At 38.2% G+C, this 14,609-nt stretch overlaps 1 protein-coding gene across 3 annotated transcripts in view; it reads right to left on the bottom strand.

Annotated features, from left to right (window-relative positions):
- Positions 1–14,609, bottom strand: part of SLC22A15 (solute carrier family 22 member 15) — a 68,126-nt gene that overhangs the window by 45,141 nt on the left and 8,376 nt on the right. For all 3 annotated transcript variants that reach the window (XM_027681220.1, XM_027681221.1, XM_027681219.1), the window contains exons 2-8: positions 9,845–10,057; positions 6,630–6,762; positions 5,476–5,640; positions 4,326–4,455; positions 2,420–2,635; positions 916–1,056; positions 106–191 (exon numbers count right to left, since the gene is read on the bottom strand). In XM_027681220.1, coding sequence (XP_027537021.1) covers positions 106–191; positions 916–1,056; positions 2,420–2,635; positions 4,326–4,455; positions 5,476–5,640; positions 6,630–6,762; positions 9,845–10,057 — 1,084 coding nt within the window. The remainder of the gene's footprint in view (positions 1–105; positions 192–915; positions 1,057–2,419; positions 2,636–4,325; positions 4,456–5,475; positions 5,641–6,629; positions 6,763–9,844; positions 10,058–14,609) is intronic.

Below are 14,609 nucleotides of genomic sequence, written 5' to 3'. Positions count from 1 at the left end.
CATGGTAGGAGCCTGATCTACTAGCAACCATCAAAATCTTAGGTTGTAGGACGCTGCCTTTACCTATTTTTATCCCATACTCCAGAAACAAAAGGAAATACTCACCTTTCTTTTTAGGAAGAAACATGACAATAAGACAAGCCAATCCTCCCAGGAACAGAAATGCACTCAATGTTCGCTTACGACCAAACCTGATATGCAAGGATAACAAAGCTTTATTCTGCATTAGGTCTGTAGTTTGCAGAGCAATGCAACCTCTAAGTTCACACTGACTCTTTAATTACAGTTGGGAATTCTGAATGCCATCTTCCACCAACACTTCCTCTCACACCGTTTTTAAACTAGCTTCTATTGCATGCTTAACAAAATGAGCACCAACTTTCTGCACTGGCTGACAACTTCTAGGATTTTGATTTGCTTCCCTCTGTGTGTGCACATTTATGAACCTCCTTGGGGAACACACAGAGAAGAGATGAGGAGGCGAATTCTACAAAAAGTGAGCGACATTGTCCAGAGTATCGTGGTTCAGGAAAAGACTAAATAAATACCTGCTCTCCTCACACGCTAGCACACAGAGGTAGTGCTGCACGAGACCACATGGCAGCTCCAGCTGAGTCTCGATAGGGATCACGCGACAGTGGTGGGAAGAACGCTATCTAGTGTTAGCATGGAGTCAGCACAGCCAGGCTCGGCTGAGCTAGATCAGCCTCATCTGAGCCAAACCGAGATGGCTCACTATTATCTTGAAAACAAGTTAAACTGCTATTTGAAATAAAGATATATCATGGCACTTTCAAATTGAAGCGGGAAGCCCCACACAACAGACACAAGACAGGACATGCAATATACAGGAAACATTATCTTTGAGAAAAGTTATTAAAAAACCCTGAATGGGTTAATAAGTTCCATACTTACCATTTTTGGTTAATCAAGTAAATACAGACTGGGTACGCTGGGATTTCTATCAACCCTGAAAGGGCTAAATTGGCATAAATACTTCCACCTAAGTCACCCACATTAAGGGTAAGACCATAGTAAACCAAGCTGCACACAAACCTGCAAAAGACAGAATTAAAAGAAAAGTAAAATCAAGAGCTGACACTTGGACTGCCAAATCAAAGCACTGGTCTGGCACAATACACTATAAATTATATTTAGCATTTCAGAAGATAGGTCTAAAATGTTTCTTTACAAGTGTATGATGCTTTCTAGGCAAAGAAACCATTCTGTCCCTGCACAGACCCAATTCTTGACTTATTACTGAGTTAAACTTAAGACTACTCTTAAAAAGAACATGTGTAAACCAGAATCAAGTTAAATATCATCATGATTCTATTAGTTGACTTGAGAAATGTCTTTGGCCTTTTTGTTTTTATCAGGTCTCATGTTCATCCATACGTTTCCAACTGTGTGTAAACTAAATATCTCCAGCAGTTCAAGTGACACTTTGACCCCCTTTTATATTCTACTGGTCCAGTTTTATTCATTCTCCATCTCTGTTTAACTTTTCTTTTGTAACTTTGTCATCTTATACATCCCCGTAAAGACCATCGTCTTTACAGAAAGGAAAGAAACTGGTTACTAACTCATTCCACAGGAAATCATCAATTCTCATTTACGGAACAAAACAATGAATTATTTATTCTGCAGTAAGCATTTGGAAAAGCAACAGGAAAACAGCTCTGTGTCGTCTGCTGACAAAATAATTTGTTTTATTCTTAATCAATACATCTCTCCCAAATATACGCATTATAAAAGCAACTGTATGAGCAGTAATGCCAGGGGACTCACATACTATGCCATACATACGGTTTATTTCAAAGTAGCAGCAAAAGACCTCAGGGCTAGCAACGCTCTCTGAAACAAACCAGGCACTTTTGGAGTTAAATTTCTGCTAGTGACCAGAGGGAGCGTGGTGGGCTCCTGTTCCTCACTACAACAACTGCAAGCACTGGCAGCGCTTCCTCTGAAGAAAATAAACATGCTCATTCGACAAGGTAGGCCACCCACCTGCTCATGGGCTCCTTACACACAAAACAAACAATAACCCATGTGACAAAATACTGACAGCACTGGGTCTAAGAGGAGGACAGCGTGACTAATCTCAGCAGGGGTCAGAAGAGAAGAGGTACTTCTCAACTATTTCGAGACTCAAAAAGCAAGACAGAAATGCGAAGATAAAACACCTCAGAACTAGATTGTTTCATATTAAAAATGGCTTCATGTTAGAAATGCACTAAGAAAATACTGTTAACACATACTGAAATACTATAAAGGATCCTTTTTAGGTACAGTGTCCCTAACAACACAGGCTGAGACTAAGTACAATCGGCAGGATGAGCCAATTCCCAGCAACATATTCTCAAAGACTTAAAGAGGCCACAGTAGTAAAGTTGGGCCTACAAAGTATTTCAAGTACCAGGTAAACATCATGATCAAGGTGCGTCCCAAGAGAATCCTGTATCGGAACAGATCCAAAAAGCTGCCAGCCTCTCTGGAGCCCCTCTCTGCTGGGAGTTTCAATGAAAAAGTGCACTTCTGCTTGCGGTTCCTCTTGGCAATGAGGTAGAGAGCATCTTCTGCCTCATTCAGACGGCCTTGGGAATAGAGCCAGCGGGGGGACTCAGGAATGAATCTGAAACACACATACACAGACACCTTTAGGGTTTTTCTTTTCCATAAGGTTTGACCTGCCTAGGGTCAAAATACGGCCCTTCAGGTATAAAACTGACTTAATTGAAAGAGAGACAAATCACAGTGAAAGGAAACATAAGATATATGTAATTTAGATACCAAGAAATTACACTGACTGTTTACACAGACTCACATAGAAAGGACAATATTACAAGTTACAGTATGATTAGGACCCTGTCTTTGGAGGATTCAGAATTAAGAAGGCACACATTATTACAAGTAACACAGGATGTTTTAGTAAGACCAACTAGTTCCACCTCTCATTTTCCATAAGAAAAAATTTCAGTTTCTCATTTTCCAACTTTTTCCCAAACTCTCTCCTCTAGACAGGAAGGCAGATGCTGCATGAAGGTCATGCTCCTCATGTGCCCTGTTCACTTGACAGGTCTATAACTTCAACAACAAAACACATCTTCTTCTATTACTTTTGGATTTTCAGAACTAATTTAAACTTTAGTATTTTGCCAGAAGCTTTTTAGGACTTTTGCCTCTGACCAGAAATGACATTTTACCTCTAAATTTAGAAGAAAGTGATTCTGTGCTTTTATAAAAGGAAAGATTAGAAAAGAACGTATTTTCTTCCCCATGATAAAAATCTGATTGTATTTTCTGCACAGAGTAATTTTTAAGCCATGTGGGAGGAAGGCAGTGTGAAATTCGGAATAAAAGGCCCTTTTTTATAGCAAGATAGGCCTCTGAGCACAGCTCTGAAGTCCCAAGCATAACTCATTGAAGAAAATTGTACATAGCAATCTGAAAGTTAAAATTTTTTCGCCAAAAGCCCCAAGCATCACTAAGTTTTGAAATATCTGAAGTGTCAGCTCTCCCTTTCACCTCATGAACAGCCTCTGAGACCTTTTCCTGAGTTCTGACGCTTCCTTTGAAAGGGCATGTGGATTCTTTAGCAAAGGCTTTATTCAAAAAGTTACTGAAGTTAAATAGAGGTTGGAAAGGAAAAAAAACCCCTTTAGTTTAAACAGCAGCTAAAGTTATTTTCTTCTTTCAGTTACTGAGATTTAGATGTCAGGAAGTAGGTAAGAAAAGAAAAGCACAGTGCATCACATAGCTTTGAGTGCTAAAATCCACAAACGCAAACCCCCTACTATCTCCAAAAAGATCACATTTGAAAAAATAAAAGGAAGCTGCCCATTTCTTTTGCATGTCACCTTTAAGACTGTATGTGCAAGCAATTTTGATGCTATTCCTTCTGTGTAAGCACAATTATAAGACAAACTTATAAGAGAAATTGTGTTATCACATAACCACAAAATCATTTTTCCATCTCTTAACATGTATGTGTAGTGCCTTGTAGCATACCAGACAACAGTTTAGATCATCCATATATGCCAGCTAAAGAATAGGATGTGCTTCTATACTACTCTGAGACTGTTCCCATCTACAATAATTATGCATATACCATACAATGTAGACTTACGTTGTGAAACATTGCAGCATTACTGTTCGAACAAACCACAGAACATGGGGTGGTAAAAGCTGAGAGAAATATTTACACCATTTCATGCCATCCTAGAAAGGCATCTTGACTTAGTTGTTTGGTTTTGTTACTTGGTTTTGTTTGCTTATTTTTAAAATTTCTTTCTTTATGAAACTCAGTTTGAAAAATAACTTACAGAGAGAGAATAAAGACGATTGTTCCTTCCAGGTTAACCACAACAGCCAGAGTCCTCCAGGAACGAATGAAGTACCCTAATAAAGCATACTGGGCAATTCCCACAGCAAAGAACAAGCCACCAATAGAACCTAATATACAATTAAAAACAAAACATTATCACTCCTTTAAGAAACATTAGTAAATCTCAACGCACAGAGATCAGACAAGAACTAATTCTTCATTAACAAAAATTCATTCAGCAATACAGACAAAACCACACACCTCTTTGACCAAAGAATATTCTGTTCTTCACTCAAGGAGGGCAGATGAATTACATTTAATTGCAATGATCAATAAGAGCCCCAAAAGCACTCTTCTACGTCCTGTGCACCCAAAGCCCTATAAAGAGTTAAGTCTTCTAATTCCAAATATAAGTATGTTTCAGCTTTCTATGTGTAAAAATAAATACTACAAACCATTGAAAATTAGGTATGTTAGGAACATATAGTATTTATTTGTAGCTCTCACCATTTGTAAGATACCCTACAGTCTCAGCATAGCACTTCTTTGGCACTTGGCACAGACTAGGTAAGTCCAGCCCTGGAGCTGTAACAGTACAAGTTATACACATCATGTCTGAAGGACAGGTCCAGCACCATCAACCAAGACAGCTAAGGGTGTCTGTATCTTTTGTTCTAAATTCTAAGGTTAATTACCACATGGGACAATTATTTTTTTTTAACATATAAACAACAGTTGTCTCATCTTCCCATTATATAAAAAGCTCTTTTGATTTCTTTTTGAGAACTGTCAGGAAGGAAAAAATTGATAGTTAGTACACAAACACTAAGCTCTGTTTAGCAGAGTCCAAAATTCTGATGGATAGTGCTCGGCTGTGACAACCCTTGGATGAGTATTTAGCTGGGTAACATTCACAGGAGATGTTTCAGCTGGATCTTTGTCAACTTGAGTGATGTAGAAACCTGAATGGCCCCAAGTAATCTACTCTGCTTGCCCAAGGCTCATATTAAACAAAGCAGAGTTCAAAGACTGGTCACAGAGATGCTCAAGTAGAGCTAAATTTGCAACTGCTATGGTGTTAGCTTTGGTGTGTCTCAAGTGGTGTGAGAGGCTGAAATCTATAAATTCTGACAATAAAGGCACATTACCTGCTAATGCCCAGTAGGCAGTACCCACACACTCATTCAGTAGAACAAAGGCTACCAGTGACATCCCACCATTCATCATCCCTACCAAGAATCGAGAGATGGCAAAGAATTCATAGGAGGGTGAGAATCCATTTGCAATGGCAAACAAGATGTCAAGAGCAAAACCTGGAAAACACGGCAAAGTTTCACTTCAGAAGAGTACCTAAAGAAACAGAAGCATTTACTAGAATCTTTACTTGATGTTCACTGGCATCTGTCCTGAACAATCAGTCAACTATACCACCACAGATTTGGGTAGAAACTTAAATACCTGGAGTCAATATCATAGAGGGAGGACACAAAAGGAGTGGGTTTTGATACAAAGTTTGCAGTATTAAATCTTCAAATTCAGTTCATGATGGACAATTTTTTTCATATACTCAGAACAACTGCCTGACTTCACTTAGGATGGCTTGACATTTATCCCCAATACAGACTAAATACACGACCAAATATCTCCCCTCATTCTTAGACAGCAGTGTACAAAAACTAGAGAAGAGAAACATTGCAAGTGGACAAAACATGGTGGCTTTGCACTGCATAGCAAGCCTCCCCTTTATCTGCTTTGAATGAGGTTGCTCCTTAAAAAAAAAATCCATTTTTAAAATTCTATGTGCTCATCCACTGACACAAAACTTTATACACACACAAAACACGCAGTTTAAAATACGTGATCCAAGCATAGTAAAAAAGCTTATGAGCTTTAAAACACTATGAGGATCACAAATACATAAAAATTAAATCATGCAGAGAGAGGATAAAAGGTGCAGCAAATTCCTAACAGGTTATACATGTAAGAACACTATTAAAAATTACTAGAAATATTAATTGCAACCTGCAGGGATCCCATGACCACAATATGCATGGATGTAAGCCCTTACGGCATGACTCTCAAATCCAGAATACCTCGCAGATATTCATAGGGTGATTGAACAGTCAAATATTAATTTCTTTTCATGACTTATATTCCTGAAGTATATTGGAAGGAAAAAACAAACAAACAAAATCACAACACATGAGTCACAGCTGCATATCAAGCTCTAGCAGAAAGTGGGCTCCTGCCACTGATCTTCAGAGACATGACACCACTTCATTCATTAGGTGGCAGTGGTTACCTGTGAGGTAGACTTTCTTCCTTCCGAAGCGATCTGAGAGCTGACCAAAGGAGATTGCTCCAACAAACACACCACTGAAGTAGAAAGAACTGGCAGCACTGACTTTGTATGATGCATTGCCAATCAAGAACCACTGGACAGAGGGGAAAAAAAACCAAACACCAACAAAAAGGCAAATTAAGCAGAATCCAAGCAGTTCAGCAGATCACCAGCAGCTAGTAGGTGGAGGGGATGACATATTTTAGAGAAGATCAAACTCTGTGTAAATCTTCTAAGCATCATATTCAGTAGAGCACCAGTCAGTCATCAAAACACAACTGCAGTATCCCAGACTCACCTGGGGTACAAACCAATTGCACAGTTCCCCCAAATCACATGCAGTCTTTGATTCTGAAATCCAAAACAGATCCCTCAGAATACTCTAATTTTTGCAGCTTTCTCCCACTCTCCCTTTTTCTGCCTTTTCTCACATAAATCCATCAACCTAAATAGACTCAGTTCTACCTACTGACATATGTCCTGCAGTGTGTAGGCACACAATGAAAAAAGATAATTGTGGTTTATGTCTGAAGATAATCCTGCACATGCTCTTCCTTATGAACTGTCTTGTCACTGAGAAATACTCTGGTAGCTTTAGACATGTTAGTCAAGTTTTCTGCACATACTCATTTTTTTTACAGAATACTCTGTCATTTCCAATTCTTCTCAATTCCAAATACAAACCTAATCTTCAAATGTTTGATTCTTACAGACTCAACGTCTCCAGTTGAACCTGACAGAAAATTTTCCCCCACAAAAGTGTAGAATGAAAATATGCCATGCGGTCATTGTTTAAAAGTTATTTCCTTTTGTATTCTAAACACTCCACATCTTCTTTTCTATTTATCTTGCATCTTGAGATAATGTTTCCTTTTAGTGACAACCAACTTTTCTGCCTGTGCTGGTAAGCTGGTGATTATGTCATTATCTCTGCAGTAACACTCTAAGCTCCTCATAATCTTCTCTTCCTCTACCAGAATCCCATTAAATATCCTTTCTAGCAAAGCTTATATTATTTCAAAGCTCACTTATAAACTACCTCACCATGAGAACAGAGCCATGCAATTCAACCTCACCAAGATTAGGAAGTTAACAAAACATCATTCATAAGCTCCAAGAAAATAACTTGCAGTATATGATTCATTTTGAATTGTCACTTTAATGGTGAGGTGTTTACTGATACAGTAGGTAATGTGCCAATAAAGCGTCGAGACTGAAAAAATTCAATTCTAAAACTGAACACGTGACCACAAATCAGCTTTTGAAGCTTCTGTAGACTTTAAAAACAATTTCCAGAAAAATACATTTATATAATTGCATAAGAGATTAATTTTATCCTGAAATAACATGGTCAATTTGTTTTGTAAGAGCTACAAGAATCATGCCTTAACTTTTAGTATAAACATGAAAGAAGCTGTCAACATGAAACTTGTTGAGATTAGATGATTTCTGAATCATTCAGGGATTAAGGGATAATATGGTTGCATAGCAAAATTTGTTCTGAAAATTAAGCTCAACATCTAAGCCTTTTAAGCTGAAGGCTTTTCTACATAAAAGCATGTTACATATATGCTTGTTATTCATAAATGAAGCTTTTTACATTTGAATATTTTTCAGTGTAAATTTGCAATGGTCACATTATCAGTAAGTGATGCCACAAGACAAGCACTAAAAAATCTGCCTCAAATGCAGAAAAAAATCTTTTTACACATCAGTAATGAAATTACATACTGGTGAACTATCCCCAAATTAAGTGTGATCTCACCAAAACCTTTGCATTGAGCACATAACTTCCAAATATACCACACATTCAGCAAAAATTTTTTAAAAACTGTGTTTTAATAGGGGGAAACAGGAGAGGTAATAAGATTTTATTCACATGGGACTTGTAAAAAAATGTATGTTAAAGAACAATGGAGCAGAATCTACACAAGTTGCCTTGGGATTTTTTGTTTTGTTTTCTTGTTAGTTTTTTATTTTTCAAGTAAACCTTGTTCTTTACCTGCATTTCTTATTTATGCAACCAAAATGACAAAAATCTTTATAAAATTTATGTCATATGCTAGCCTCTACAAGCGTGTCTGACCATTAAGTTTTAGAGAATTAAAGATTCTTGAATAAGTAAAAAAAAAACAAAACCAACAACAAAAAAAGAAAAAGCCCAGGGAAAGTTTGCAAACCTTACTGGGGTGTAAATAATGCTTAAGAAATCCACCGTCCATTAGAATTTTAATTTACATAGTGTCATAAGTACTCATATCCTCTTTATTACCAGAGTAAGAAGCAATGCCTTTTGTACACAAAGCTTCATACTATTCCAAAGCCAGCCACTTTTATTAATGTGCTTATAACCAATAAAGTGCTTTAGAGGAGTAATTCAGATAGCATTAATACCTCTGGACAATAGCCATGAACTATCTAGTGGTACTGCACAGCTCCAGAGTTCAGCTCTAAATTCAGGTCTTGTAACCAATGCATTCAGGGCTCTTGTACAGAACAATTTGACATTAACAGATACTGATGGCCCCAGGAAGGGCAGGTGTTGCACTCATCAACGCAGAGTCTGGAATCATTCCAGTAGGGACTGTGGCTAGACCATGAAAGAAAACACTTACAAAACACGGAGGCCACACCAATAAAGCAGAAGCTTGTTCTGGAACAGAATGAGAGTTGCTTTGTCCACTTAACTCCCCACTGCTCATGTCCTCTCCCACATCTGGAGTTGCAAAGACTGCAGAAGCCACTTCCTCTCCAGTTCCTCCACTGCTTGCCAGCTGCACAATGGATGTACTACGTGCAGTGGAGCTTAGCAAGGGAATCACCAAAGGTGGCCAAAAAGACCTCAAGGTCCATAAAGGATTTTGACCACATTAGTAAAATGAACGTTGTGATTCCAGCTCAAATGTGGAATCAGACCAATATATAACTTCCATATGGAAAAGGTGGGAAGTTTTGGAGCAGAACATTGGATCTGCATAGCAAAATAAAGCTAGCTTTTGTTGTCAGTAAAGATGCAAATACATTACCTGTTCTCTACCTGAAGGGACCACCTGTTTTGTTTCCTAATCAAATCATGCATTAGAATGCAAGAAAGCAGCAGTACAGCCAGTCCCCCAAAACCAACTCAGTAAGATTTACTACTCACACATAGGCAGCAAAACCCATTTCAGACTTACCTCAGAGACTATGGATGTGAAGCTGCTGCCGAAGTGCACGTGCTTATGCATCTCACTGCCATTGGCAGTCAGAAGCCATTCCCCAAAAGCTCTCTGCTCACTCACTGAATGGTTGCCATGGCTCTGATTAGCTGAGAGCCCTGGGAGATCCCAGTCATAGGGAGGAGTTGCACCCACCAATGCGATGAGGATGGCTTCAGTGGCCACGTAGAGCTGGCATGAAAGACAAAAAACAGCAAAGATGCTAAACTTACATGCAGGCAATGTTTCCTGCACAGCTGGATCAAATCAGTATTAAAAATATTCCTATCTTATATTTGCCTTCTACCACTATGAGGTGTCAGGTATAGCCCCCATCTACCAAGTATCACACACTGAAGAACCATAACTTCAACCAAGTGGTTCTTGCACTTTTTATCTGTCGGTTATTTGATAGAAAATAAGTTCCCCTCCTGACCCCTTTCCCTTAGTCAGAGGCCCCCAAACTCCCACACATAGCAAATACACCTCCTGGAAGCATGAAGATTTGTTTGCAGTACTAGGGAGACAAAATAAAGCTATTCTTTAATGCAAGTATATTCCTCTATTATATCCACCTGTGTTGTTCACTCCTCTAATTTGATATTTGGAATAGATCTCCTCCTCATGGTTTCATATCTAATCTTTTCCAGTTTTAATAACATTTATTCCTTCTTTTCTTTTAATCTTCTATGAACCTGTTTCACTCTTTAAAAAAGGACAGAGAGAAAAGTGTGAACATATATATTTTTTTATATATATACGCATTTTTTATGTATCTACACATTTATACATACATGTCTAAATGATCAAGGTCTAAGTGATCAACAGCAGCTTTTGCTTAGGAAAGAACAAATAAAACTGCTGGAAATCCAGACATTTCAAGCCTGATCTAGAGCTGGATTACTGCTGCTTGCTCAGAAAAACACAGAGGCCACATTACAGCTCCACCTTAAAACCTAGTAGTTTGAGACCTGTTTGAACACAGAAGTGCCACGAATTTTGCAACAGAAGACAGATGATAAAGTCTTCTGAGAGACAAAAGTTGTTGGTAATATCAAAAAGACCCCCAGACACTCTTCAAAGAAAACTGCCTTTTGTCTTAAGCCTTCACTGGGGATCTGTAACTCAGCACAGTAGTTCCTGGGAAAAAAACAAACCAAAACAAACCATACAAAATGAACAAAACAAGCAAACAAATAAAACCCCCAAAACTCCAAACAAAAACACAAAGAAAAAAATTCCTGTTGCTTCTCAAAAAAACACTCATACATGCCTCTACATCCCTCAAACCCCACTTCAGGCACCTCCCTAACATAGTCCTTGCTCTCCTCCCAGCACCTCCTGCATATGTTCTTGGGAAGAATGTACCCGTAGGAAGCGTGTTCCCTCAGAAGGTTGCTACATAAATAATCTGCAAAACTGGGAAGACCACTGGCGCAAAAAAAGCAGTCTGAAGACCTCTGAATTCTGATGCAAGCAACACCAGACAATACTATTCTGTTCTGTACAACAGCATAACAGCTGAAGTTACAACCTAGATCTAAATGAAAATTACTACTAAACTGAAAAGAGAGACCCCGAAAGCATTTTTCCCCAACAGCTCCTTTTTGCAATCTACAGGATAAACTGCTACTGTAGTGGCAGAAGGTAGATATTTAAAAAAAAAAAAATTTCTTTCCATTTTCCATACTAAAATTATTGAATATCAGAAGGAATTTGAAAAAACCACTATCTGTTAACTATGTCATTATTTAAGCTAAAGGACAACTAGAACGACAACAATGAAAAGTAAAAGAATTCATTTGGGAAAGAAGGCAATTACTAAAATTACATGGGGAAAGCAGTGTTAAAAAGCTGAGTGGCCATGTTGCTAGGGATGTGTAGATATAGTACTCTCAAGAACAGTTTGAAATTACTCAGAAATGAGAATTACAGGTCATGATATGTGGTGCACCCCTATACTCTGACTCACTCAGCCAATTCCACATCAGGACTAAGTTACATCCTTGCTTTTGTCTTGTGAAATAATAAACATATTTTTGAAGTGGATCAGGAAATGAAATCCTCAAGGCATTTGGTTTAAAGAAAGAAAGCATAACGCTTTTCATTTTTGCTCTAGGTCAACTTCACCCCAGCTACAGAAAACTAAATAGAAAAATAAGCGATTGCAGGCACATGGACAAACACTATAGATATTTTTTCAATACAGAAAAATCAGTCTTAAGTATCCTAGTGGCTGCAGCAACAAAGGATAGAACAAAGATAGAAATACTTTGAATTGATCTGTGGAATCAGAAAAACATATGAAGACGGAGATTTTTTTGATGCTATCATATAATATAGTTCTATACTCAAGTTCATTGGAGTCACTGTTGACACAAGACTCTGCCTCCTACTGAACACCTGCCTTGTAGTTTGGGCAAGAGGCACAGTAAATCCTATTCATTTCATTGCGAAAACAAGGCCCACAAAACACCCCCCCAAAATTCATTTACAATTCTGAAGATCAGAAAGATTTTCTAAAAGTGGTCATAAAAAAAAGCAAACTCTTAACTTAAAAGAATTTCAAAAAAGAGTTTTCATGATTTAAGTAAGAGGCAGGAGTTTGCGTTAATGAATCTGGAGATTCCTCCCTTAAGAATTCTCAATGCTTGCACTTAACAGTAACATAGTTGTGCAGACTGGTAAAGAACGTAAAACACTATCAAATCAAACAGAAATATTATATAACAACTCTATAAGGTATAAAATGGTTGCATTATATGCACTGTAGCAAACAAAGCCCTTCATTTTTCATTTGTTCTATAACCCAAGTCAAGTCAAACTTATATCATTAGTATACAGGTCCTATTCAAACATTTTTATTTGGCTATATATGGGTGTTTACAGTACCCTACCAAATTTCCTGCACTGATCTGTATTAATCAAGATGAATACCAAGCACAGGGGTACAAAGCATCAGCTCATAGTCACTGATAATGAAATGATGAGAGTTTTGTTGGTTTTAGTTTCTCCTGTTTGTTGATATTCTCCTTAGGTCAAAACTTTATAGTCTGTCTAGATGAGAAGGCTACGGTGTAAGGAAATTTATTAAAAGGCCTTAATAACCTGTAAACTTCCATTTTCTCTGCTAAGTAGAAGCGATTTTAGTTAGCCAGTTATAGCTATTTCATTGACAGGTTTTGAAATTAACTTAAAATTATTATTAATAGAAGTGCCTGCAATGCCTTGACCAGCTTTCCTGGTGCTCATTTTCATAATAAATTACTTGCAAAAAAGATGCAGAATCTCTAATAAGACTAGCAAGGGAGGGGGAGGAAGAAATTTAAATAGTTTCAATTGTGTATAATGAAAGCACACATAAAAATAATGTAAGAAATACCCATTAAAAAACACAAAAGAAAAACAAAAGCAAGACTTCAATGCTACCAAGAGGAGCTCATCAGCAGTTCAGAACTAGCCTGGTCATTCTAGACAAGTATCAGCTGAAGCGTTCACTGATGAACAAAATAATGAGTAAGACACCAACTTCTGACCTTCAAATATAGAAACATTAAAACCTCACCCTGAGGAAAGAGAGAAATTAAGGAAGAACAGTGAATGATCTTGCTCCGGTAGAAGCCTTTGATGAAGAGATGGTTACAGTTCAGGATTACAGTCATTTCTTCTGAACCCATGACAAGCAGCTGAAAAGCTGGAGGGCAACCTTATTTTTGAAAATCTGATCATCTCATCTGCTCCGAGTTATTTCCAAAGGGTGATTTGTCTTTAAATTCACATGATTTTTTCTCCTCAATAACTCTGATGTAGAAAAGCTCCAAAATGTCTTCTTGCTGCAAAATTATTATCTGCTGCTGAAAACACACTCTCCTATCAAAGTATCCTTCCTTCTTGGTGGCACAATAACAGGGAGAACACCATATGGGAGAAGGAAAGGCTGTTGTAGTTAAAGCAGAGAATCACCATGTGCAGAAGAACATAAGGTCATCTCTCCCAGCCCCACTCTGAGAGGAAATATTCCCCATGCAGAATGTAACCATTGCTGATCATCACCTGTGACTTAGCAATGACAGAGCAGACACATATTTTGAAATAACTTAGGGTTTCTGAAGAGAAACAGAGAAAAACCTACCGAAATAGTTTTTCAGGCTGAAATTGCAGGCCTCCAGAATCCACAGAAGAAAGTCCAAACCATAACTTCATTCTAGAAATTCTTTAATATCTACATTGAAAACTAACACTGCACAGCAAACCATCACTCCTTGAGCCTCGCTTCCTACAGGTTTGTAGAAAATGATCCCTTAGCTTTCCCTTTTTCTCTGTTCCAAACATCCAAACACACACCTCCCAACTCCGTGTCATGCTCAGCATTATTTTGGTGGGCAGTGGCAGGGGTTTGTTACTCCTGCTCAGCCTGGCCAGCCAGCACATGTGCCCATGAATCAGGTGAGTGCTGTCGTGCGCAGACAAGGGCTGCTTTACTTTCCACGGACAAACTCTGGCATCTCAAGAGCAAACAGCTTCACTCTACAAGCTTTCTGCAACGTCAGTCCAAGTTGCGGTCAGCCCCTGTGTACACACCTTTGCCTCATGGGGCCATGGAAACACTGCACCCTCACATCATGGGCTGACAGGTCTCTGAACATGACTAAAGAAGTTGGAAGTATTATTTTTCTGCCTCTAAAAACACAAAAACAAAAAGAAACCTCACACCCTGGTAAGTTAGAAAACCAAGACAATAAAC

This window comes from Neopelma chrysocephalum, unplaced genomic scaffold, assembly GCF_003984885.1.
Source record: "Neopelma chrysocephalum unplaced genomic scaffold, ASM398488v2 Primary Assembly neopelma1_60, whole genome shotgun sequence".
Classification (NCBI taxonomy): domain Eukaryota; kingdom Metazoa; phylum Chordata; class Aves; order Passeriformes; family Pipridae; genus Neopelma; species Neopelma chrysocephalum.
This window is presented reverse-complemented; position numbering and strand designations above follow the sequence as displayed.